We start from the raw sequence: 26,932 nt of genomic DNA on the forward strand, positions 1-26,932 counted from the left end.
AATCCAGGATGATTTTTATCCTCTGATTTAATGCGACCCAAGATTTGCATTTCTAACTTTGAATAGGAAAAAGCATGTTTACACACTGTATGTGCTTGGGTGGGGTGTGGGAAATTAAAGTCCAGTACTGAAATATAACCCCCCCCCCCCACAGAACTCAACAAATTGGTAGGCCATAAAAAGGTTAATGTTAGCCCCATCCCTTCTGACCTAACATCCCAGACAGATCACTCTTCTAATCTCTGATTACGTCACATGAGTATACTGTACACACTGTCTTCATCCTCCACCATTGCTAGTGCTGTATTGTATAGGGGTAGTCACTTGCCCAGGTGTTTTGATTCCTGAATGTGTCCTGTTTTGGACACGGTTTTGATTCTAAACATTTTCTAAACGTGTTGATTTTGGATTTCGTTTTGCAAAAACTCTATTTTCTTTTCTTTGCTTTCGGTTCGGAAGTTTTATAAGTTAATGGCAAAAACTCAAAATAAGCAGAAAAATCAGACAATAACACAGAGCATGAAAAAAAAGGCTTTAGATAAGTATAATCATAAATTCAATTAGAAACCAACAAGTGTAGCTTGCAAACATTTTTAATAGTGCAGAGAAAGAAGTCTGGTGGTGCTATCTGTTTGCCAACCAGTATACAGGTATAGCCTGGCCTTCGGCAGCTATTGCTAATTCTGGGCCTTTCCTCTGTCAGTCCTGTTAGAACAGGCAGTGAAAAGGTTAATTCCTTCAGTTGGCCTGTTTGTGAGTTTCAGCTCTGAAGTATTGTAGCAATATTCAGAGGCGGGCTTAAGCAACATTTGAATGTGTTAATCCAAAGGGTGGATATGGGTTGGAACACCCCCTAATGTGTGTGTGAGCCAATCGGTATCCAGCTTTGAGTTGTAATGATTCAAAGCTAGAAACCCTCCCTGAGGATATTCAAATTGAGACATATTCCCAAATTCAGTTAGTGATCAGGAGTCTAGAGAGAGAGAGCTGAGAGAGATAGGAGCTAAGAAGAGGTCTCCCCCTCTTGCCCCACCTGGGTAAGGAGGGGGGGAATTCCAGCTGCCATGAGCAGAGAGGCAGAGATTACACCATGCCTGTGATATCGTGCTGTATGCTGTCTGCACACCTATGCTGAATAAAGGTCCACAGAAAAGAAGCTGCTGTGTGTGTCCCTGTTCCTGTGTATGGAGAATGGAGTGTCAGTGGGGGTCTCTCCTCTGGAGACCCCAGGGGATCCCTACTGGCTGGAGGCACTGCACCACCCAGAGAGAGCAAGGTAACCTGTCCCACACCACCTCCTGTCCCTGTCCTGGTTCTCCCCACAACACCGCGGAGCCCTCAGCCCTCCTGTTTACCAGCAGGTCACAGCACCCAGACCACTCAGAGTGACCAGAAGGAGTGTACCCCCCAATCTCATGTCGGGTGGGGTACCATAGAAGGGTTACAATTGGAGGCGCTGCTGAGAGATATGAGGACTGCTCCCCAGGACAGGACAGGTTTTTCAACGGGACAGGTTTTCAACGACAGAGGAGACCATGCAGCAGTTTCAAAGACTTTGTATGCAGCACAGAACAGCAGCTATAGACTCTGCCGTGAGGGAATCCCTCCTTGAAGCTCCCCCAGGGAGGGGGTTACCCTAATGAAGAAGACCTTGCTGTGGGACTATTCCTGGTGGCTATGCACCAGGGAGCGTACGTCTTTACATGCACTTCATGGGGACAGAGGCTGCTCTATGATTGCATAGGGACCTTTGTGCACCCGTCTACATTACCAAGAAGAAAATAGGGGCCGGTTCCTGAGGCTTCACCAGGGAGCTGGCTGCCTATTAATGGCACTGCAGCAGGGGCGACTGACCTGAGGCGTCCCCAGGGAAGTGTGGCCACCCTCCTGTACCCACAGCGGAGAGTGAGGGGGACAGGGAACTCTGGGGATTACGCCTATGACCCCTGTGCACCCCATCTAAGAAGAAAAGGGAGGCAGGTCCCTGAGGCTTCACCAGGGAGCTGGCGGTCCCTTAATGGCACTGCAGTTGGGGCGACTGACCTGAGGCGTCCCCAGGGAAGTGTGGCCACCCTTTTGCACCCCACGACGAAGAGAGAAGAGAGGGGGCAGGGACTACAAGAGAATGTCTGTAGGTCCCTGTGCACCCAGCAGTAAGAGTTACTGCCGTCCCTGTGCGAGGCGTTCCCTGATGCTACCCCAGGGTGCGTGATACTCAAAGATTACAGGGACAGAAATGTATTTGTGGCTCCTGAATGCAAACGGAGACCCCACTGTGCTGGACTATGTTCAATCTGGCGTTTCCTGCTCCTACAGGGATGTCATGTATTTTGTGCTCTCAAAATGGCGGCTCCAGCTCTTCTGGGGGCCGCATGGACTCTCTTTGTGCTCAAAATGGCGTTTCCCGCCTTACCAGGGAAGCCATGTGCTGTTCTGCAAGGATTTCTGCATTTTGCAAGCTTGTGCTGCTCTTCAGCTTGCAAGAAAGTGCGGGAACTGTTCAAACCCCACCCCCTTTGCTTGTTCTGGATTGGACTATCCTATCTACCAGGGGGAGGAGCTAAGTGTGTTCCACGGAGCAACAGGAAGTGAGGGGCCAGATGCACTTCCACTTCAAACACTGGTGGTTGTGTCTGCCAGGCTGCCTTGCTTGCTCCTCTATGAGAGACTGGGCCTGTGTGCTGAGAAGCCTGTCAGCAGCACAGAGGCTGATGACATCATTGAGGTCTCTACCATTACCTCCACCGTACCCGAGTATGCTGTGGAGCTGTCAGTTCCAGTAACTGTTGCTGGTGCCTTCCATCTGATCCACGCTGCCAGTGTGGGTGCTACACCACAGGTATCGGCCGATGCCTCCCACATACCCGATGCGGCTGGGATCTGCCCTGCTACTCGTGGCGGTGAGCTGCGTATCCTGTCTACAGATCCCCGCTGGGATCAAGCCCAGAAAGCTGCGGAGCTGTATCTGCGGCGTCAGCAGGAGAAGTGCCGGCCGGCACCACCCCTGATGACTGCATCGACTACCATTGCTACTCCACCACTGGGAGCTAACATGGCCGCTGAGTCGCCCGGCCGGGTGAGCTCCAGAGAGATCCAGGCCGCTCCGGTGAGTATTACCCTTCCGGTTGATCCTTTCCTCCTGACATGCAGGGAGCGGAAGAAGTCCGGGGAGGCCCTTCAGGCCCAGGCGCTGGCTGAAGCCCGCTGTTGTAAGAGCATAGGGAGGGGCAAATTGAACTTGACCCAGGACTGTGCCATTGCTCCTCCCGGGGAGAGTGCCCTGAACGTGCCCCTAGAGACTTTGGTGCTGGCCCCTTGTCACCGAAGGCCCCAGTCCCTGAGTCATCTGCCCCTTCTACCCCGCATTCCCCATCCAACACCAGTCCCAAGGTGCGACCCTTGACCCCCAGGCCCTCTTCACCTGGAAGCCCCGTGGCTCCCTATGGACAATATGATGCTATGTCTGTTATGCAATTGGAAGGGTCTGTGTATTGGGGGGGGATTGTGAAAAGATGGGCTATGAGTTCCCATATCTACCTAATGATACTGGGAGAATGATCAGGAAGCCTGCTCATTACTATTAATGTGTTCTATTACTGCTGTAGTAGAAATGGTTCTGTTTAGTTACTCACTGTATTGCCATGTATCTGTGTCCATGCAGTAGTGAGTATGTCAGTTCTGTCAAGCTGGAGTGCATAGGAGTTATTGCATTTCAGCTCATGTAATTTACAGGTGTTGCTCAGCAAGGTAAGGGTTATACCTGCTGCAGTCCAAGCCGGGACGGTTGGAGTTTTACCAGAGGGAGTATATAGCCTGGCCTTCGGCAGCTATTGCTAATTCTGGGCCTTTCCTCTGTCAGTCCTGTTAGAACAGGCAGTGAAAAGGTTAATTCCTTCAGTTGGCCTGTTTGTGAGTTTCAGCTCTGAAGTATTGTAGCAATATTCAGAGGCGGGCTTAAGCAACATTTGAATGTGTTAATCCAAAGGGTGGATATGGGTTGGAACACCCCCTAATGTGTGTGTGAGCCAATCGGTATCCAGCTTTGAGTTGTAATGATTCAAAGCTAGAAACCCTCCCTGAGGATATTCAAATTGAGACATATTCCCAAATTCAGTTAGTGATCAGGAGTCTAGAGAGAGAGAGCTGAGAGAGAGATAGGAGCTAAGAAGAGGTCTCCCCCTCTTGCCCCACCTGGGTAAGGAGGGGGGGAATTCCAGCTGCCATGAGCAGAGAGGCAGAGATTACACCATGCCTGTGATATCGTGCTGTATGCTGTCTGCACACCTATGCTGAATAAAGGTCCACAGAAAAGAAGCTGCTGTGTGTGTCCCTGTTCCTGTGTATGGAGAATGGAGTGTCAGTGGGGGTCTCTCCTCTGGAGACCCCAGGGGATCCCTACTGGCTGGAGGCACTGCACCACCCAGAGAGAGCAAGGTAACCTGTCCCACACCACCTCCTGTCCCTGTCCTGGTTCTCCCCACAACACCGCGGAGCCCTCAGCCCTCCTGTTTACCAGCAGGTCACAGCACCCAGACCACTCAGAGTGACCAGAAGGAGTGTACCCCCCAATCTCATGTCGGGTGGGGTACCATAGAAGGGTTACACAGGCATACCCGGCATTAACATACGCAATGGGACCGGAGCATGTATGTAAAGCGAAAATGTACTTAAAGTGAAGCACTACCTTTCCCCACGTATCGATGCATGTACTGTACTGCAATCGTTATATACGTGCATAACTGATGTAAATAAAGCATTTGTAACAGGCTCTACAGTCTCCCCGCTTGTGCACAGCTTCGGTACAGGTAGGGAGCCGGTATTGCTGTTCAGGACGTGCTGGCTGGCGCATGCGTGAGCTGCCGTTTGCCTATTGGGCGATATGTCCTTACTCGCGAGTGTACTTAAAGTGAGTGTCCTTAAAGTGGGGTATGCCTGTATCCAACAATGGTGCAATGTAACAGAGTTAAACCAGATGACACCAATTAGTTGGTATACTAGCAGAAAATAGAGAGAGGTTAGATACAGCCCTATCTATATGGCAACCAGTATATCCAACACAGGTGTAATGTAACAATATAAACTATTATACTAGCAGAGATAAAATAATTTGTCATTTCCCCCCATAATTTCTTACATATTTTAACCATAAGTGTCAAAAACTAGTTTTAATTTTTTTTTGGCAAACAGAAATGGACCGTGCAGCGCGTACGGTGTTAATAGTATGTACTAAAAATATAAAAATAATGTTTTTGTGCGCTTTAAATATAGGGGAAAGGGCATGAAAACTGCTTGCCAATCTGAACCCCTAACGAGTTTGTTTATACTTTCAGCACACAATTACGTTGCTTTGTATCAATGATAAATGTATTTGACGCAGTACAGATGTTTCATTACATCGGTGAACACAATGTATTAATATCACAATGTGACTATTATAAATAATATTGCACTAATAATTGATATTTTGACACTAGTTACAGTATACATAAAAATACACACAATTCTGTTTTCATTTAAATTGCACTAGTGAGAGGCGATCGTCGCAAGCTGCTGCTAGATGAAAGTCAGAGGGGTAACAACAGGATCATGAAAAAGTCCTGGTTTCAGATCATAGTCATAGGACCAAAGGGATGGCCCCAAATGGGTGCACAAATCGTGGGGGATTTATTGTTGAGGGATGCCGTTCGTGAGCCAATGCTCGATGTGCTCACCCAACCTCCGCTGGTTGCTAGGAACGGCCAGTTGGTTCTCCCAGAACAACTCCTCTGGTCTCGATGTTAGAGACTGTCTGTGCACAGCCCGCCGGGTTTCCGGGTGTGACGTCACTTCCGGACGTGACGCGATGACCCTTCCCGGCTGAATAGGGGCTATACGATCCTCCTCCGCAGTAATGGTAGCAGCAAGCAAGCCGATGACAATATGCCGCCCTCACAGGAGCACATAGCAGTGTTAGATGGATCAAATCACTATGTCAAATGAGAGCACAGACCCTTGGCTCCTCCTCCTACGCGTTTCACCAATAGTTGGCTTCGTCAGGGCTGTGCACAGACAGTCTCTAACATCGAGACCGGAGGAGTTGTTCTGGGAGATCAATAGATCCTATTGATTTTTATATTTCTTGACATTTTTCTGATAATTGTTGTTTATTGTTTGTTATCATATTTGGCTTATCAATATAAAGGTGTTTTTACCATTAGCCGTTTTTCTGCGCTTCTATATCGTTTTTTCTTTTCTTTGCATATTACTAAGGACTGGGGTCCCTTGTTTAGGAAGCTGCAAATTCTTTGGTTTTTGGTTTTTAACACGCTTTATCTGATTTTACACTCTTAATTTGATGTTGCCAGACCCTACATGCTCCGGATTGGTTCATGTCACATTATATTTATTTTAATTTTATTTCATTGTATTTCATCCTTTGCAAGGTTCATTAATTATCTCTACAATAGCTAGTTTAGTATCTTAAGAGGTAATCTTTTGGCGCACCCGTTTTTTCTTTGCTTTTGTTCATTTAAATTGTATCCATCAGGTATTCAACATGGGGAATATGTCAAAATTTATTTTAAACAACAATTTGTGCATCACATGTCTGAAGCCTTTATAAATACGATGCACATTTTATGACAGTTTATAATACTTTTTAGCACAAAATTGTTAACATAATAAAATTGAAATATGATCTTAGCACACAGGACCCCAGTAGTGTACCAGTGACACTGAGACAACATTGCCATAAGTATCAAATACTATCCAATATTTCTGTATATTAGGTTTTTTTTTTTTAATCTGACGTCATAACTACAATGAAACACTAGCACAAATTAGGCCCATTTCTGAATCTGTTAATCCTAATTTACAGATCACATGCAGATCTCACTCACATTACATTACTGTGTGCAGGCAGATCCCACTCACATTACATTACTGTGTGCATGCAGATCTCACTCACATTACATTACTGTGTGCAGGCAGATCCCACTCACATTACATTACTGTGTGCAGGCAGATCTCACTCACATTACATTACTGTGTGCAGGCAGATCCACTCACATTATACTACTGTGTTCAGGCAGATCCCACTCACATTACATTACTGTGTGCAGGCAGATCTCACTCACATTACATTACTGTGTGCAGGCAGATCTCACTCACATTACATTACTGTGTGCAGGCAGATCCACTCACATTACATTACTGTGTGCAGGCAGATCTCACTCACATTACATTACTGTGTGCAGGCCGGTCTCATTCACATTACATTACTGTGTGCAGGCAGATCCACTCACATTATACTACTGTGTGCAGGCAGATCCCACTCACATTACATTACTGTGTGCAGGCCGGTCTCACTCACATTACATTACTGTGTGCAGGCCGGTCTCACTCACATTACATTACTGTGTGCAGGCAGATCCACTCACATTATACTACTGTGTGCAGGCAGATCTCACTCACATTACATTACTGTGTACAGGCCAGTCTCACTCACATTACATTACTGTGTGCATGCAGATCCCACTCACATTACATTACTGTGTGCAGGCAGATCCACTCACATTATACTACTGTGTGCAGGCAGATCCCACTCACATTACATTACTGTGTGCAGGCCGGTCTCACTCACATTACATTACTGTGTGCAGGCCGGTCTCACTCACATTACATTACTGTGTGCAGGCAGATCCACTCACATTATACTACTGTGTGCAGGCAGATCCCACTCACATTACATTACTGTATGCAGGCAGATCTCACTCACATTACATTACTGTGTGCAGGCAGATCCCACTCACATTACATTACTGTGTGCATGCAGATCTCACTCACATTACATTACTGTGTGCAGGCAGATCCCACTCACATTACATTACTGTGTGCAGGCAGATCCCACTCACATTACATTACTGTGTGCAGGCAGATCTCACTCACATTACATTACTGTGTGCAGGCAGATCCCACTCACATTAATGTGTGCAGGCCGGTCTCACTCACATTACATTACTGTGTGCAGGCCGGTCTCACTCACATTATACTACTGTGTGCAGGCCGGTCTCACTCACATTACATTACTGTGTGCAGGCAGATCCCACTCACATTACATTACTGTGTGCATGCAGATCTCACTCACATTACATTACTGTGTGCAGGCAGATCCCACTCACATTACATTACTGTGTGCAGGCAGATCTCACTCACATTACATTACTGTGTGCTTGCAGATCCACTCACATTACATTACTGTGTGCATGCAGATCCCACTCACATTACATTACTGTGTGCAGGCAGATCCCACTCACATTACATTACTGTGTGCATGCAGATCTCACTTACATTACATTACTGTGTGCAGGCCAGTCTCTGTGTGCAGGCCAGTCTCTATGTGCATGCCGGTCTCTGTGTGCATGCCGGTCTCTGTGTGCATGCCGGTCTCTGTGTGCATGCTGGTCTCACTCACATTACATTACTGTGTGCATGCAGATCTCACTCACATTATACTACTGTGTGCATGCCGGTCTCTGTGTGCATGCTGGTCTCACTCACATTACATTACTAGGTGCAGGCAGTTCTCACTCACATTACATTACTGTGTGCATGCAGATCTCACTCACATTATACTACTGTGTGCATGCCGGTCTCTGTGCGCATGCTGGTCTCACTCACATTACATTACTAGGTGCAGGCACTTCTCACTCACATTACATTACTGTGTGCATGCAGATCTCACTCACATTACATTACTGTGTGCAGGCAGATCCCACTTACGTTAGATTACTGTGTTCAGGCAGATCCCACTCACATTATACTACTGTGTGCATGCCGGTCTCACTCACATTACGTTACTAGGTGCAGGCAGTTCTCACTCACATTACATTACTGTGTGCATGCAGATCTCACTCACATTATACTACTGTGTGCATGCCGGTCTCTGTGTGCATGCTGGTCTCACTCACATTACATTACTAGGTGCAGGCAGTTCTCACTCACATTACATTACTGTGTGCATGCAGATCTCACTCACATTACATTACTGTGTGCAGGCAGATCCCACTTACATTAGATTACTGTGTGCAGGCAGATCCCACTCACATTATACTACTGTGTGCATGCCGGTCTCACTCACATTACGTTACTAGGTGCAGGAAGTTCTCACTCACATTACATTACTGTGGCAGGCTGATACGACTCACATTTAATTACTGTGTGCAGACAGATCCCACTCACATTACATTACTGTGTGCAGGCAGATCCCACTCACATTACATTACTGTGTGCAGGCAGATCCCACTCACATTACATTACTGTGTGCATGCATATCTCACTCACATAACATTACAGTGTGCAGGCCGGTCTCACTCACAATATTATATATTTAATATTATTTATTATTATTTAATACTACAGAACTCATTTGTTATTTTTTTAAAACATACAATTTCACATGTTTTGCAGCTTTAGTTGGTTATGGTTTAGGATTTGTAAAAAAAATTATAGAAGAAAAATGAATATAAATTTGGGTGAACTTTTTTGTACTTAACATTTTTTAACCAGTTTACAAAAATAATAGACAATAAGAAAAAGGAATCAGAGGAAGATCCGTTCTTGGGTTTTGGTTCCAGGTTTGCTCAGATTGGAAATGTCACAGTTCAGCGTTTGAACCCGTCCTTAAGCACCAGTAAAAACCTGGGAAAGAAAACGTTATGTTCACTTTCCTCTCTTCTAGGAGCAATCAGATACATTCATTGTAAGGCATAATGCAGCAAATGTCTGGTTTTGTGGCCAAGAGCATTTTGGATCTGTGCAGAATGCAATAACTGTACAAGTTATGTATTTAATAAATACAAAATACAGTCCTGAAAGCTAGTGTGACACATGAATAAATAAAACTAGGCAGATGTTACTAGAACACTGAGTATTAAAGTCACAAGAAGACAACATTTGAAAACATAACAGCCTGTGGAATTACATAATTAAACTAATAGAACGTATAGAATATACTGTACATTGGATTACACAGCACATTGGTAATACAGTAGATCTGAAACCAATGTCATTATCATATGTGAGTGCAGTCTAAAGATAACGTCTTTGAAGTGGGTTAACTGTATTCCAAACTCCGCATCTACCACTGGATACCTTGTGTGTATCAGACAATACATTTGTGGCATGGATATTTTGAGCCATTAGCATGTTATGCACAGTACTGTGTACAATGTCAGTGCTTCAGTATGTAAGGAAATGTACTATATTATTTTATTCTCACACTACTACTATACCTTATGTAACGGATATTCCCCCCTCCCCCCCCACCAATCGCAGATATAGCGTGGGGTGAAAGGGAACATACAATGTTACCAGGTGTGGTGCGTTACCTGTTGGCTCGCAGGAGGGCTGAGCTTCCGCCACGGGGAACCTGGGGCAATTATACTAGGGGTAATAACTTACATCGGTGCAGCGCCTCCACCTGCGATGGCTCCCACCAGAGGGGGAGTGGTGCCTCGCAGGACAATCACAATAATCACATACACGGTGAGGTATAATAACTAATACCATTTACTAACATGCCATGCAACATCTCACATCAATACCATAACAACAGGTGTCCCTCTTTAAGGGAGACACTAATCACGGCGGCTCTCAAGACGCTACCGCTATCTTGCGCTACGGCGGACGCCAACACTTTATGCGCCACGGCGGACGCCAACACTTTATGCACCACGGCGGACGCCAACACTTTATGCGCCACGGTGGACGCCAACACTTTATGCGCCACGGCGGACGCCAACACTTTATGCGTCATGGCAGACGCCAACACTTTATGCGCCACGGCGGACGCCAACACTTTATGCGTCATGGCAGACGCCAACACTTTATGCACCACGGCGGACGCCAACACTTTATGCCGCCCTTCCCACGGAAGGATCCGTGTCCCGTACTCCCACTGTCTCACACTACCAAGTCATATACATGTACACTGCGCAGTCACTGTGTCTGATGATAGGCCTTGTCGGTGCACTTTATAACGGTACCTGCCCGGGCTCCAGCCATGGGTGCTGCTATACCACTGGGGTTGGATCCGCCGGGATATCCTCCTACGCGTGGGGTAAATTCCGGCGTGGATAATATCACCGCAGCTCCGCGCCGTCTGTACCTTGGCGAGGATCTGTCTGCTGCCAGCAGGCCGCAGTCACTGCTTGCTTGGCTTCCGTGAAGATAGTCCAGCTCCCTTTAATGCGTGGGCTTGAGCCCAAGCCTCGTGCCGGGAAACGCAGCGTCCACTGTGTCCCTAACTAGCAAACAGCTAATGGGGCAGGGTCCTTAACCTAGGGCCTGTCCCTATAGCACCACAAGCTATCAGAGGGACTCAGGACCTATCTGGGGCCTAGGGGGGGTTGCTGGCCTAGTGCAGGGAGTCACTGACTCCTGCACCCTACCTCCTTCCCCTAGCTGCTCCGGTCACCAACTCCTCTCTCCCAAACCCCGCGAATTGTATCTATTTGTTGCAAGCAGAGAGCTCCTGCAGCCCTATTGGCTCCTTGGCGTCATGGGGCCGCTCCATAGGCTCATGGGACTTGAAGTCCCCTTACAGAGCCCTCCTCTGATTGGTGGCATTTCGCGCGCTTGTACCGCGCATGCGCGATCTACATTAGGGCCTCCCGTCGCATCGGCAGTCTGCGCATGCGCGAAGAACTGTCATGGCGGCGCCCTGTACGGGGAACCGCCGGCGCTCCTCGCAACCCGACCGCGGCCCTAGCAACCGGCCGCACGCGTCTCCGGAAACCGGCCGCAGCATGGAAAGAACGCGTCACGCACGCACATGCCCTCACGCCTCCCCACGATCGGCCGCATGGTGAGTACCCAAAGGGGGGGGCCCACAAACAGAAGGGGGACCTGGTTACACTTAGATCAGTGATTTATTTGAAACCGTTTTATTAAAATGTTCAATATATTTAAACTGTGACTGGCAGTGTAAATCATAATGTAAATATATATATATATTTATATCGTTTGCCTATTTGTGTTCAACACGGAAAGCTTTATAAAACAAAATTGGGCAAGCACTAAAAATCAATGTGCAAGATCAGGTGAACTTTATATACTGTCATCTTTGCTCCATTCTGGTGACAAGAGGCAACATTGGTGAAATTCTATGAAATTGGGAAAATTCTGAACTTTTGCTAAAATTTCAAAACCATGCAGAATTGAAGAACACAATGCCAAAATGTAACGAAGCAAATTTGAAAATATTCACACATCTCAAAGTACCATGGTAGAGAAAAATGTTCAGAAAGACAGTCGATGAACACTAAAAAATAAACATAACTAAACAATATTTTAAACAATGTTCCTGTTGTAATTACATGTAAAATCCCTATATAATATTATATTAGATCAGGGGTAACCAGCTCCAGCTCTCAAGAGCTACTGCCAGGCCAGGTTTTTGGGATATCCCTGCTTCAGCACAGGTGGCTCAATCAGTGGCTCAGTCATTGAGCCCTCTGTGCTCAAGCAGGGATATCCTGAAAACCTGGCCTGGTGGTAGCTCTTGGGGACTTTGAGCTGGCTACCCCTGCATTAGATATTGTGACGTTAGGAGAGGTATGGAGAGGAGACTTAAGAGACTACATTACTTTTCTAAGCAAGACAAATACACTTTATCAACTCTTCCATTGGATTGAATTAAGAAACCTCATCCTTTAAGCTACAGTGATACTTTTAGGGTCAACATCAAAGTTGTTGACAAATGCTTTTCACCTTTTGAAACTTCATAGAACCATGTGACTTCCAAAGAAAAGCTGATGCAAACAGCATTCAGTATACTGTATATAAAGAGCTTTCATGCTGCTCGTTAGAGTCGAAACACCTGTAAGTACAAAGAGAGGGTCAACATGTCTAATGCATTGCACTGTTATTCTTGCTAAGTCCTGTTTTACTAGTGGATTCTGCAAATAAGAATGTATGATGCTGAATACAAGTAAATGTAAAAAAAAACAAAAACACACCTGGAACTTGAACTAAAGATTGCAAAAAATCTCCTGTCTGTCTGCTATGTAGTTTAGGCTGCGGCCACACTGCCGCTGAGCGCGCTCATGTGTGAGAGTGGTGACGTCACCAACTTTCATGAGCGCTCGGCTTTCCAGCATTTTATTTTTCAATCCCAAATGTGGGTGGGGGGGGGGGGGGGGTGTGGCGGGGGGCGTGGCTGAGCAGTGGCTGGCGCTGATTGGAGGCTGAAGGTCGCCTATTTTTTGACGATATCTATTGCATCTGCCGTCACAGTCTCCATGGGTAATGAATTCCACATGTTAACTTACTGTAAAGAACCCTTTCCTTTGTTGCTGGTGAAATCTCCTTTCCTCCAACCTTAAGGGATGACCTTGTGTCCTTTGTACTGCCCGTGGGATGAGTAGTTCTTTTGAAAGCTCCTTTGTCCCTGAATAAATTTGTATATTGTTATCACATCCCTCTTAGATGCCTGTTCTAATGTAAACAAATCTAATTTAGCTAGCCTCCCATAATTCAGATTATCCACCCCCTTTATTAATTTGGTGGCTCTTCTCTGCACTTTTTCTAGTTCCATAATGTCTTTTCTATGGAGTAGTGCCCAAAACTGTACTCCATATTCAAGATGTTATTTATAAAATATGTTACCAGGAAGTAATACATTGACAGTTACCTCTCGTTTTCAAGTATGTCCTTGACAAAAGCTATAACAATACATGGTTACATTAAATAAACAGGGTTATACAGTCAATTCACAAACATTTCATGGACAGATAGAGTTGGAAAATTGTGTACAGGGGATAAAAGGGCTGGTGAGTTTCAGATTTAAATAGAGAAGCTTTAACATCACCAAACATCAGCGAACGGCAGCAAACGGCTCAAACCCTTTAGCTGACCTTCGGCTGCGCCAAAGGCTGTCTGCCTTTGGGGTGACACAGACGTACACTGAAGGGGTTCAGATTAAATGCAGCTGTGGATTCAAAGTCCTTTGTCTTCCTGGCTCATTAACATTCCAGAGGGTGGAGTTGATGTTCCACATAGTACAAGCAAAAGGTGTTCCACATAGTACAAGCTAATGCTTTTTAGAGGGGCATAATTATGTTTACTTCCCTTCCATCCATTGCCCGTTTAATGCAAGATAAGATCTTATTTGCCTTTGCAGCTACTGCCTGATATTGGGCACTATTGCTCAGCCTGCTGTCTACCAGCACGCCTAAATCCTTCTCCATCAAGTATTTTCCTAATGTATCCACATTTAATTTGTAGTGATATAAAAGCAACCAAATGGGGTGTTCTTTGTGTAGATTTGGATATCCTGCCCTGGAACAACAATTTAGAGCAATATCTAGTAAACATAGGTCAAGTTGGTTTGCTTCTAATAGAGTTGCTTCAATAAACATGTGAATGGTAAACCAACCCTTCCCAAAACCAGGGCAACTAGATACCAATGTAAAAGAAGACACTGTGGCAGTGGAACATTACCACCATAGGCGCCGTATATTCTGTGTTATTTATTAGTGGGCTTTTTACAGTGAAGATTTTGGGATGTTAAACCCATTCTTAAACCATGCAACAACTACTACTCACACCCTCTGTCTGCTCCTTCCTGCTGCTAGGGATCTCCCCTAAGCCTGAACCCAGACATATACACCTGATATCACCCATGCATCCCTGCCATCTCTTCCCCTGTAAATGGTTCTGATCTAATACTCACTAACCTTAAAACTCACCCCACAAGTTAAACATCCCAATATCCTGCACTCATGGTTACTGTCCCACACTCAGTCACTCCTACCTCCCATTGTGGCCAAGCACTGCCATCTACAGCACTTATTCCATCACCTGCTGTCTCTGTAAGTCTCCCATCAAACCTCTCAGATTGTAAACTCTCCGGGGCAGGGATTTCCTTTCCTATTGTCTGATTTTGCTGCACTTATTGTATTATTATAATTCCCTGTACTGTATTCTTTGTGAAGCGCTGAGTACACTTTTGGCGCTATATAAATAAAGACATACAATACAATGCAAATCGAGATGTGCAACATTGTTGCTAAAGTTCACAAACCAGGCAAAACGTGCCTATTTTTTTTGCACAAAATGTGTTAATATCAGCAAGCTTTGCAAAAAAAAACAATTGAGTAAGCCTTTAATGTCAATTTAGAGAATCAAAGAACGAAAGTCCAGTGTCAGTGCTCAGAAAAAAACAACAACAACTGTGGGTCCACAATTATAATGTGTATGTAACCCATGCAGGATAGTAGGATAATTTCAGACACTTATATCGTAATCATGCAGTATTATTCAATGCTGTAAGTTACTCCCATCATGGAAAGAACACAAGCCCCATGATGTTACCTTGAGGGGCTGTCTCCTGGACACAGCCGTGAAACAAAGACGGATCCCCACGTGGCTAAGGGCTCATGTCACCTGGAGTGGAACAGTCCTAAATGAATATAAGCTTGAGTGTCAACAGGGATCAAGGTATGGGTACTCATGACCTCCACGAACGATGCGTCTCCGGACTCGGCGTGCACGCAGCTGAAGGAAATGGACGACCGAAAATATTCCCAAAGTGGGAAGAGTGCAGCGGTGCACTGCCAAAAAAATGATGGAGGCTGGATCGCTTGAAGAAAATGTCTTTATTCTATCATAGCGACAGATAAAAATCAGGGAAAGGCAGAGAACACTAACGCATTTCGCGCTGCCCAGCGCTTTGTCAAAGAGCAAAGTCAATGTGCAAGGTCACGTGAACTTTATATACTGCCGTTTTTGTCAAATTCCAGTGAAAAGTGACAACATTTGTGAAATTCTATGAAATTGGAGATATTTGAGCACTGTGAAGTTTGGTAAAAATTTCACGAAAATGCAAAATGTAAGATTAAAAAAAAAAGGTAACAAAGCAAATGTGAAAACCTTTGCACACCTCATAGTACAATGGTTGAGAAAACGTCAGTATATATGGCTTGGTGACACTGGGGTTTTAGACACAATGGTTAAAATATCCAAAACCTCACAACATGTTCAACTTTTAAAATATGCAAATAAGGTCACTAGCATGGATTTTTTGCCACCATAATATGGAATTTTCATCACATCTTTAAATGCGATACTTGTCTTTGACACGGAAGAAGCATGATAAACTGTATTTATTATTATACCTCTCCACATCATTAGACATCATCATTTTTCATGCCTATCATTTTTTTACAGCACTTAATTAAGAGATTATTGATTGTTGCCTTGCAGAACTGATTAAGAAACGGACAGGATCCAAACGAATGCTTCACTCAAATCCCTATGCATGGTTTTCTCATGTCAACCTCACACTTTATTCCTTTTTAAAGGGACTTTAGTTCTTATAGTTATCAAAAGCAGAATTGTGTAAAACATTCAGCATCATTGCAGATAAGGCGGATCATTTACCATTTAAATTGATTATTAGTGCTCAATGTATGCATATATTCCAGATCGGATATACTGTATACTTATACTGTATAGGGATTATCCACATTGCAATACCATTGGAAAGTGACTTTAAAAAAGCATTGTGGTAGGACAGCTTTGAGCAGCAAACATTGCACTAAATTTAGGTTCCAATGTACTGTATCAAGCCCTCAAATATTATTTTGCTACAAAATGAGAGAATTCTTTTTATGTTTATTAGCCACTAGAGAGATACAATATGAGATATTATGGAGGCCATGTGACGATATGTTTGTGGCAGTTATGGGCCAAAAGCGAATACCAGTTTAGTGAAGGAAAGAACAGGGATATAACTTTTAATGTTTTTCTTTCATAAACCTGGTGCACTTTTTATTTTGTTACCCCAGATATACAGGCCAGAAATGTACAACTGAACATCAATGTTTGCCCACCTTGTCTTTGTGTTTCGTCACATTTCACATTGTATTCATTAGATGCACCTTACTTAATAAGTGAAGCTGCGATCCCTGCACTGGACAATATTTTCATCCCATTCAGTTGAATTGAGGGAATTACTTCTTATTACTGAGAAGCCGATTCATAGCATGCTGAACACAGTTCCTACTGGCTGATCCTTTGCCCCCCCCCCCCTTCTCTCTATGTTCACCATCTGCCATGTTGTCTCCTTGGTTAAATTCGGTCAGGAAACGTCTGTGTCGAACATACTAACCTAATAATTGTATCACTCTTTAATGTTTTCCAGGTAGAGAAGTTCAATCAATCCAATGGGAAATGAAGAGATTTCGGAGATTTCATAAGAAAATGCAGAAGATTTTTCCGAGTAAAGTATCAATAATATGCGGAGGGTGGGGGAGAGGGGGAGGAAAAGAGGGGAGGAAAGAGGGGGGGGTGAAAGAGGAGGGGGGAGAAGGAGGGGGAGGGGGGAGAAGGGGAGGGGGGAGAAGGGGAGGGGGAGGAGAAGGAGGGGGAAGGAGGGGGGAGAGGGAGCGGGGGAAGGAGGAGGGGAAGGAGGGGGAGAGGGGGAAGGAGGGAGAGGGGGGGGGGAAGGAGGGAGAGGGGGGGGGGAAGGAGGCAGGGGGGGAAAGAGGGCTTACATACCTCCACAAACACACCTGTATACAACACGTAGAGAGAAAACTGTGAACAATATTCAATACACCTGATACCTCAGAAATATACTAATTTCAAATTACATATTCCAATTATTATATTAGCCAGATATCTTGACGGAAATAGACTTGAGTCTCTCCTATATTTGGGGGTGTGGATGGGAGTAACATCACCTTTAGGTAAGACATGCTTAACGCCAGCAATTTTATCTGAGGACTGGAGTTGAACACCCCTGATCTAGTATATATTCTTTGATATTTCTATTAGTATCAGAGTTAGGCTTCAAGGCTTGGGGCAAATCCTTAAGCACACAATACAGATCTGGAAGATGACGTGTGGCAAAGTGTGATACTCTTCCAGCTCTACTATTTGTGCTAAATACATTTTCTAACTGGAGCAAAGGGAGTTATTCATTAAAGAGCGTTAGTCCCAATCAGGTGCTAACACACCTTTTAAATCAATTCCATGAGAGCCTCTGTGTATTAGTGTCTAAATGGCACTAATGCAATTTAGTAAAAAAAAGCCAGTTAGTCACTCAGCAGTTGTTTAACTAGTTAGGTCTGTGGTTATAGCTAACCTCGGCACTTATCTGAAGCAAAGAAAAAGGCTGAACAAACCTAAAATACATCACTGCTTTGCCAGTCAATATTTCCCATTACACATCAGCGCAGTCAATTTCTCATCCTCATACTGTATATAAAGTAAAAAGGTAAGATTGGAGTCTTACCACATGAAGAGACTTCAGAGAATTGAGATCGTGGGAAAATACAAACAGCCTTATTTAATCAATACAATAAAAGACATAATGGATTTGAGGGATACAAAGGATTTTGTTGTTCAATAATTACTCGCTTTATCAAAGGATTTCCATCCACCTAATGCACGGCAAATGCAAAACTGGCCAGAAAGAGCTCAGATGCACCGTTCCCTTCTTCCCTCAGAAATGTGCCCTTGTACATAGTTATTTTAGTGGTAAAAACGTTTTTCGCAATATCAGTGAATCACGGTAGACACCAGATTTTCAAACACAATATTTGCATTAATTGCAGACACAATGCCCTTCCTCGGGTCTTAGCATAGCATTGGCATAGCACATTTTATTTCATTGGTAGAGTACGTAGCCTTGTGGAAGGGAATAATTATGCGGACCCACAGCATTTACCGAAAGCACAAGAGATACAGCCTAAATCACCATCATCACGTAGGGTACCAATGTTCCTCATTGTACCATATCATACTCAAAGAAGGAGATTTTAAATGCTTTTTTTTATAGTACTTGTTTGCAAGCATTTTGAGGAGATAGTTCAGTACAGGGGTGGCCAACTCCAGTCTTCAAGGGCCACCACCAAGGTCAGGTTTTCATGATATCCCTGCTTCAGCACAGGTGGCTCAGTCAATGGCTGAGCCACTGACTGTAGAGGTGGAAGACTGATCACTGCAAAAAGATAGGGCTGGAGGCTCGCATCCAATACAAAAGAAGTTTATTTAATAATGCCTAACAGCAAAAAGGCAAAAAAGTCCTCTGACGCGTTTCACACCGAACGGGTGCTTTATCAACTCTTTGATAAAGCACCCGTTCGGTGTGAAACGTGTCAGAGGACTTTTTTTGCCTTTTTGCTGTTATGCATTATTAAATAAACTTCTTTTGTATTGGATGCGAGCCTCCAGTCCTATCTTTTTGCAGTGATCAGTCTTCCACCTCTACTATTTACTTACCTTGGACTGAAGCACGCCACGCCGAGACCGCAGAGACGCCGCCACTGTGAGTGATTACTTACTTGCACTTTCTACCTTCTCCAACAGCCAGTGTGTCTTCACATCGCTCTAGCCGCCTATGCCGCTGGGATCACGCCTGTGCATACCATGGGGTGAGTGCTGCTGTATTCATCACTTACCCTTTACTGCGCAGTGTCAGTTTGCCTATAGTGGCTCTTCAGGGACTTTATTGTGAGCAGGACTGTGTTGCTTATACATACATTACTCACTGTGCAATTGTTGGAGGTATACTCTTTATGGCATACATTGTCTCGGTTCTACTAATGATATTTTGTCCGTGTTGGAATACCCAGTAGCACCAGTCTAGGAGTCATCCCTCATTTCTCCTGGCTTTATTTTGAGCCACTGATTGAGCCACCTGTGCTGAAGCAGAGCTATCCTGAAAACTTGACCTGTTGGTGGTCATTAAGTACTGGAGTTGGCCACCCCTGGTTTAGCAGCAATGCTATGCCAACATAATGATTATATTTTTTTATTAATGACATTAAGCACACTTGCCAACATTTCTTAGCATTTGAACAATCCCAGTTTTATATACTTAAAAAACAATAACCCTTATGTCTATCTGACTGCAAGATGTAGACCCACACTTAGTAAGAATGCTACCCCATTAAGCACCTTACGAACCATTTAAGTGTATAAATATATTTGACTAGCTGATATACCCGGCGTTGCCCGGGATTGCAGGGGCGGGAAGGGGGGGTGCGTGAAGGGCGGGGTGGGAAGGGGGGGTGCGTGAAGGGTGGGGGGTGGGTGCGTGAAGGGTGGGGGGGGGGGGTGGGTGCGTGAAGGGTGGGGGGGATGGGTGCGTGAAGGGCGGGGAGGGGGGGTGCGTGAATGGCGGGGTGGGTGCGTGAAGGGCGGGGGGAGGGGGTGGGGGGCGAAGGGCAGGGGGGTGAAGGGCAGGGGGTGGGGGGTGAAGGGCAGGGGTAGGGGGGGTGAAGGGTAGGGGTAGAGGGGGTGAAGGGCAGGGGTAGGGGTGGTGAAGGGCAGGGGTGGGGGGGGTGAAGGGCAGTGGTAGGGGGGTGAAGGGCAGTGGTAGGGGGGGTGAAGGGCAGGGGTAGGGGGGGTGAAGGGCAGGGTTAGGGGGGGTGAAGGGCAGGGTTAGAGGGGTGAAGGGCAGGGGTGGGGGGGGGTGAAGGGCAGGCGTAGGGGGGTGAAGGGCAGGGGTGTGGGGGTGAAGGGCAGGGGTAGGGGGGTGAAGGGCAGGGGTAGGGGGGTGTGTGTGAAAGGCAGGGGTAGAGGGGGGTGAAAGTGAGGGGGGGTGAAAGTGAGGCACAAATTGTTGGCAGGAGTAAAATGTCCCTCTCCACACACACACACACACGACGGGAGTGAGAGGTGGTGGAGAGTGGGACTGGCGCAGATCCGAGGAGGCTGCTTGGCCCCCCAGCGGCTATGTCCTGGGCCACGCGGCCACCGGAGGCAAGGGAGCGCCGGGGAGGGAAGGGAGCGCCGGGGAGGGAAGGGAGCGTTGGCGGCTGGGGCAGGAGGGCCGTGCCGCGCTTCCCCTCCGTCCGGGAGCCGGTTGAGAGCGAGGGGGGAGGAGCCTGAAGTTGGCGGCAGGGTCAGGAGGGCCGCGCCGCGTCCCCTCCGTCCGGGAGCCGGTTGGGAGCGAGGGGGGAGGAGCCTGAAGTTGGCGGCTGTGGCAGGAGGGCTGCGCCGCGCTTCCCCTCCGCCCGGGAGCCGGTGCAGGGCGGTGCACGTGAGTGTAATGGGGGGGGACGTGTGTGTGTGTGTGTTGAGGCCGAGGGATAAGAGAGTGGCAGTTGGGTGACGTCAGAGCCACCAATCTGATTGGCCAGAGGCTGAGGACCAACCTGATTCACCACAGCTAGTACCAACCTTTCGATTTTATATATTATAAAAACAAGATAAATATGCTGCGTTTCTGTTACACTGATTTTGCAGTGGCTCTAAGGGGCAATCCAAGCAAGCAATTCTTTCCGTGAATTGTTCTTTTTTTAACATAGGATTGAAGCAGGGGGTCTCCAGAGATAATCCCCATTCATTTCAGCCTCGGGGAGCCCCTGCTTCTGCAGGTACTTACCTCTGTAAGGGGGTGCCGGTAGCCGCTCTGCTTGGTTAGCAGGGATCACATAATGGCAGAGTTTCAAAGCTACCGGGCCAATAGGAAGCCGTGTCATCATCCGGTGCGACTTCCTATTGGCCCACCTGACACGGGAGCTTTAAACTTGTAAGAGATACTCACTCCCCCCCTTCCTTTGGGGGGTAAGTATCTCCGGAAGCAGGGGGTCCTCGGAGCTGAAATGAACGGGTTTCAACTCTGGAGACCCCCTGCTTCAATCCTATGTTTAAAAAATAAAATAAAAAAAGTTGCAGAAACAATCGCCCACTTGGATAGCTCTTTTAATGCCCTTGTTTGCTGTAGTAACCCAGAATTCATCATGCACAGAGTTGCTGGCCTCCTCCTAATTATACCAAGTTGAGAATAGCATTAACATGAAGACTAAAACGGAGCCCAAAGGCCCACAAACCTATGTTTAATCAGGAGTCATAACATGTCGTTACCTATAACAGGAACGGACGTTATGTTTCCTTTGTTACCATGATTTCCTCCAAGGTCATTCTATGGAAAAACAAGGTCAAAGCTGATTCTTATTTGCATTGGCTTTACACCATGTTTTTGTAGCATAACATGTCGTTACAGAATCTTTCAATAACGAGACATGATGTCAGTCTCCGCGTTACTCCTATCTTGACCTTGAAATAGAGCTGTTGCTGAATTGCAGAGGGAAATAATGCAATGTTATTTTAATTATGCCTAACTGTGGCATTATAGCCTGGCAGGCATTGCAAAAGCCTGATGCCAGTGTCTGGATAGGATTAGCGCCAAGTTTAGGTATAATTAACATTATGTCAGTTAAGACCCCATGTTAAACTGAGCAGACTTTTGTGGGTATGCAATGTTAAGAAAACGCCTAATTTGCATGTCCTTATTACTACTACTAATAATAATAATTTGTCCTTGTATAGCGCTGCTAGTTTTACGTACCGCTTCACAGAGACATTTTTGCAGACACAGTCCTTGCCCTGTGGAGCTTACAATCTATGTTTTTTTGGTGACTGAGGAACAGGAGATAGTGTGACTTGCCCAAGGTCACAAAGAGCTCACACCGGGAATTGAACCTAAGTTCCCCAAACTAGGGTGTTAGTCAGTGTCTTTACTCACTGAGCCACTCCTCCCTAATTTCCCCAATGTCCCCAATGTCCCTAATGTTCTTTTTAGTTAACACTATGCTCTTTACGGGAGAAAATGTGGCTTAACGTTATGTTATTGTACTTTGAAGATGCCCCACTAGTGTTACCGTGACTACAGTAAATTAGGGTAACAGCCCATTAAGTGGAAGATCCTCAGAATGCCGCTAATTTTTTAACATTCCGTTAATCTCAATTTAACATATGGATATCCGTAACGCATAACCCCAAAGGTGCTCAGCGCTGCGATGTCCTGGCATGTTCCTTAAAAATAACAAATTGATACATTTTAAAGGACCTTAGGCTTACTCATCTGCAAATCATATGGTAATGAGCAGTTTACCTGACAACAGAGATCCTCAGACCTCCATTACTGCTAGCGCATGATAATAGCGCTACGATACTTAGCGCCTTACTCACATCCACACCTTGATTATCGTGGAGATATCTATTGGACTAGCCTAAAAGTAATGTACTGAGTATAGGACTTAACCCTTTCATTACAAAAAGTTACACGTGTCATACAAATATATGAATGTCTGAAACACATCATAAACTATATTATGGTTTTTAGTGATTAAAGGGATATGTTTGTGTGAACTAATATGGTATATACTGTTATGACTGTATATAGTATGGGTGTGCACAAGTGTATATCCATACATACCTCAACAATATTAATTCATATTTCGTTTTTATTAATGTCCAGTAAAGAAATGTAGCATGTCCTTCCTGCCTTGATTTTAATTGTAGATGAATAAAAATGATATATTAATTAATATTGCTAAAACAAGGTACTGCATGAGTGACGAAAAGCACTTTGACTTAGTGCCCTGAAGGGCGCCAAAACTGCACCGTTAAGTTAATTTCAGCAGCAAAAATGCAGAATGTGTTACATGCACATCATTGAATTATGTTTCCAGGACTTGATGTTGGGTTTATTTAGTGTTGTCAGCTTTTTGTTTATAATCACGATTAACCCTTTCGATGCCAGAAAGACTATCAATGCACTGCGTAGCAATGTGTTGCCGCCCCTTTGGCAGCGAGGAGGATAAAATCTCTCACATTTTCCAGGTTTTATATCATCACACTAATTTTCTCAAAGAGGTTATATTACAAACTATCTGTTACTATTTTACCCTTTTACATTTATGTTTTATGAAATATTTGATGTCAGACCATGGTTCAAAACTAAGAATGAGGTTTTGGAACAAAAGGCCAGGGCTTTTGGGACCCATATCTAAGTCTCGTCTAGCATCAAATATGTTCTAAAGCCTGAGTGGCCAACGCCAGTCCTCAAGGGCCACCAACAGGTCAGGTTTTATGGATATCCCTGCTTCAGCGCAGATGGCTCAATCAATGGCTCAGTCGTTGACTGAGCCACTGATTGAGCCACCTGTGCTGAAGCAGGAATATCCAAAAAAACCTGACCTGTTGGTGGCCCTTGATGACTAGCGTTGGCCACCCCTGCACTAAAAGATTGATCAAATGATAAAGCTGTACCATGTACAAAATAAGGCTCTTTTTGGAATAAGCTGCAGTGCTTTTGGCTCTGTTGGTCTTCTGCTTTCTTCCTGCTTTACACTGATGCGCCACAAAGAATTACAGTGAAAAAACTTTGCTCAGAAATCTCCTTGAGAACACACATCATATGGACTTTGATGTCACATCACCAGATTTCATCTGAGATTACTTTCTGGGCATGGTAAATCACGGTGAGTGATTGCATCTCCTCGGCCTACTATAAAGCAAGCTGAGAACTGTATGTTTCCGACTTGGGAACTTGCTTCAGAAATGCAGGAAAAGCAGAAGGTGGAGTAAAGCCCATCAGACTGCGCTATTCCATTATTATTACGAATTAAAAGATTCATTTGTAAAGCTCTATATAAAAAAACATTTTTAGTGCCAACAGCCATAAATATTTGCAGTATTTGATGACTATGAAAAGTACAGTGCCCGAAGCCTGCAGTGTCCCCTGCTCTTAATAACAACAAGCGGATTCCCCGTGTGATCTAAATGAGCATCATACTATGCACTGTGTCAATGCTTCTTGTTTGAGATACACAAAGGTTCACTAAACTCTGATGAGGGGGTATTGGAGCTCAATCCTGTTTTAACTGCCATTGACTAGAATGGGACCAGGCTCCGATTCCCCTTATTAGAGATTTGCTAATCTCTCCAAAAGTGTAGGATTCATCTGAACAAGTGAAGTATTGTACATGCTGAGTGCAAAAGGCCACTACTCCGTTTATTTACTGATGTCCTAGAATATCTTCATCCTAAGGGGCCGTAAAGGTCTCTTCTGGTGCTGGAAGGTGTCTTATGGCACAGCATCGCTTAGTGAACATGGGCCTATGTTGCCTTGATAGTCAAATGATCTCTCAAAGTGATATTCCTTAATAGTAATTTAACCTGTGAGCGCCAAATGACCTAGAAATAAAAGCTGTCTTTCCCACGCAGGAGTAGAGTTCAGCTTCATTCTTTTAAAGCTTAACTTTTGCTATTTTAGAAGCCAGAGCTTGCCACGTTTTTGTAGGCAATAACAGTGCAAAAATCAAAACTTACCATTTAAAAACAAACTGTAGACACAGCATGATCCGGTGTGTCTTTATTGCCGAAAAATCTTAAGAAACTTACCTTGGTGCGCTCTGTCTTCTTCTTGCTGTCGCTTCCGGATGGAGACTGTGCTGCTGGTGTGGGGTCTGTTCCTGCTCCACCTCTGACCTTACACCTGCTGTACAGACCAAAGCCTCCGAATGTCTCTCTGCTACATCAACCTGGATTGCCCTCCGCTGACAAACTTAACATGTAAAAAATGGAGCTCCTCATACTTCCTCCCAAGCCTGGCCCTACTGCCCCCTACTACATTGCTGTTGGCAGCACTATCATACACCCAGTATCACAAGCACGCTGACAAGGGGTTACATTTGACTCCTCCCTCACATTCAAAATGTAGCTAAAATCTGTATTTTTTTTCTCCGCAATATTGCAAAGATACGCCCTTTCCTCTGTTGCTCTACTGCTAAAACTCTGACGCAGGCCCTCATTCTGTCCCGTCTTTACTATGGTAACCTCCTGCTGTCCGGCCTTCCTGCCTCACACCTGTCTCTCGTACAATCTATCCTAAATGCTGCTGCCAGAATCCCTTTACTTTCTCCTAAATCTGTCTCAGAATCTCTCCTGCTGAAATCCCTCTCCTGGCTTCCAATTAAATTACTTACAAAATGATCCTCTCTTTTAAGGATACTCTTCTGCCCCTCCTTACATCTCAGCCCTAATTACTCGCTATACACCATTCCAACTCTTGCGATCTGCTCAAGGATGTCTTCTGTCTATCCCCTTTTGTGCCTATAGCCCTCTCCCGCCTTAAACCTTTCTCACTGGCTGCCCCACATTTCTGGAATGCCCTTCCCCTCAATATCCTCTCTCTCCATCTTTAAGACCTATCTTAAAACCCACCTCCTTAATGAAGCATATGAGTAGCTCCGTGGCTCATACTATACATCTCATACACTGGCCTTAGCCCCTGCAGACGCACTTACCAGAACACCTTCCCAGTGTCTCTGGACGTTCTTCCTAATTACCACTTAGGGCCTCATGCAGAGAGCAGCGCTATTTAAAATTGGAGAGGGGAATAAAAAGTAGGTTTAATGGAGAGTTTTATTCTCCATATGCAGGAATGGGCGAAATCCGCTATTTTTAGCATTACTGCATGTGGAGAATTGTAAATGAGGAGATTCGCGCAGCTGAAAGGGAAAAAAAAAATCGCGCATTTTTTTTTCCCCTATAGCCGGCGAGCTCCTGCTTCTTGCCAACTTTAGTTGGCGGAGAAAATTGAAGAAAATCGCGCCAAAAACAGCCGCTAGATGGCGAGCGCGCCTTTCTAAATTCGGATATTTTTCAGACTGGCGAGATGTAGTTTCTCGCCAGCCGCGCGGCGAGATTTTCAAATAGAAAAAAAAAATGGCGCGTTTTTCCTACCTCTCCATTTTCAGCTGTTTTTTCTGCGATTTTCTCTGGAAAATGGCGAGATTTTAAATAGCGCTGCTCTCTGCATGAGGCCCTTAGATTTTAAGCTCTTTGGAGCAGGGTCTCCTTTTCCTAATGTTACTTTTATGTCTGAAGCGCTTATTCCCATTATGTGTTATTTGCATTATTTGTTATTTAGATTATTATGTCGCGTGTATTACTGCTGTGAAACGCTGTGTACATTAATGGCGCTATATAAATAAAGACATACATACAACCTATGTAACAAATCACAGTCATACTGGGGGGCATGAGATTTTTTTTACTGCTGTGAAGCGCTATGAACATTAATGGCGCTATATAAATAAAGATATACATACAGTACATACACTTTCAATTCCATTTGTGTCAATAG

At 45.1% G+C, this 26,932-nt stretch overlaps 1 protein-coding gene and 1 long non-coding RNA gene across 2 annotated transcripts in view; one reads left to right on the plus strand and one right to left on the minus strand.

The window, feature by feature from the left end:
* Window positions 1–668: 668 nt before the first annotated feature.
* The window catches only part of LOC142503041 (uncharacterized), a 47,282-nt gene continuing 21,018 nt past the window's right edge, over window positions 669–26,932 (plus strand). The window contains exons 1-3 of the mRNA XM_075614902.1: window positions 669–3,106; window positions 17,186–17,263; window positions 19,357–19,421. Coding sequence (XP_075471017.1) covers window positions 2,237–3,106; window positions 17,186–17,218 — 903 coding nt within the window. The 5' untranslated portion in view covers window positions 669–2,236 and the 3' untranslated portion in view covers window positions 17,219–17,263; window positions 19,357–19,421. The remainder of the gene's footprint in view (window positions 3,107–17,185; window positions 17,264–19,356; window positions 19,422–26,932) is intronic.
* On the minus strand, window positions 9,274–25,445 carry LOC142503042 (uncharacterized). The gene is made up of 4 exons (XR_012803925.1): window positions 25,186–25,445; window positions 13,311–13,429; window positions 12,751–12,859; window positions 9,274–9,678 (listed from the first exon to the last, which is right to left on the minus strand). It is a non-coding gene; the product is annotated as an uncharacterized LOC142503042 (long non-coding RNA).

Source organism: Ascaphus truei, chromosome 9, assembly GCF_040206685.1.
Source record: "Ascaphus truei isolate aAscTru1 chromosome 9, aAscTru1.hap1, whole genome shotgun sequence".
Lineage (NCBI taxonomy): Eukaryota > Metazoa > Chordata > Amphibia > Anura > Ascaphidae > Ascaphus > Ascaphus truei.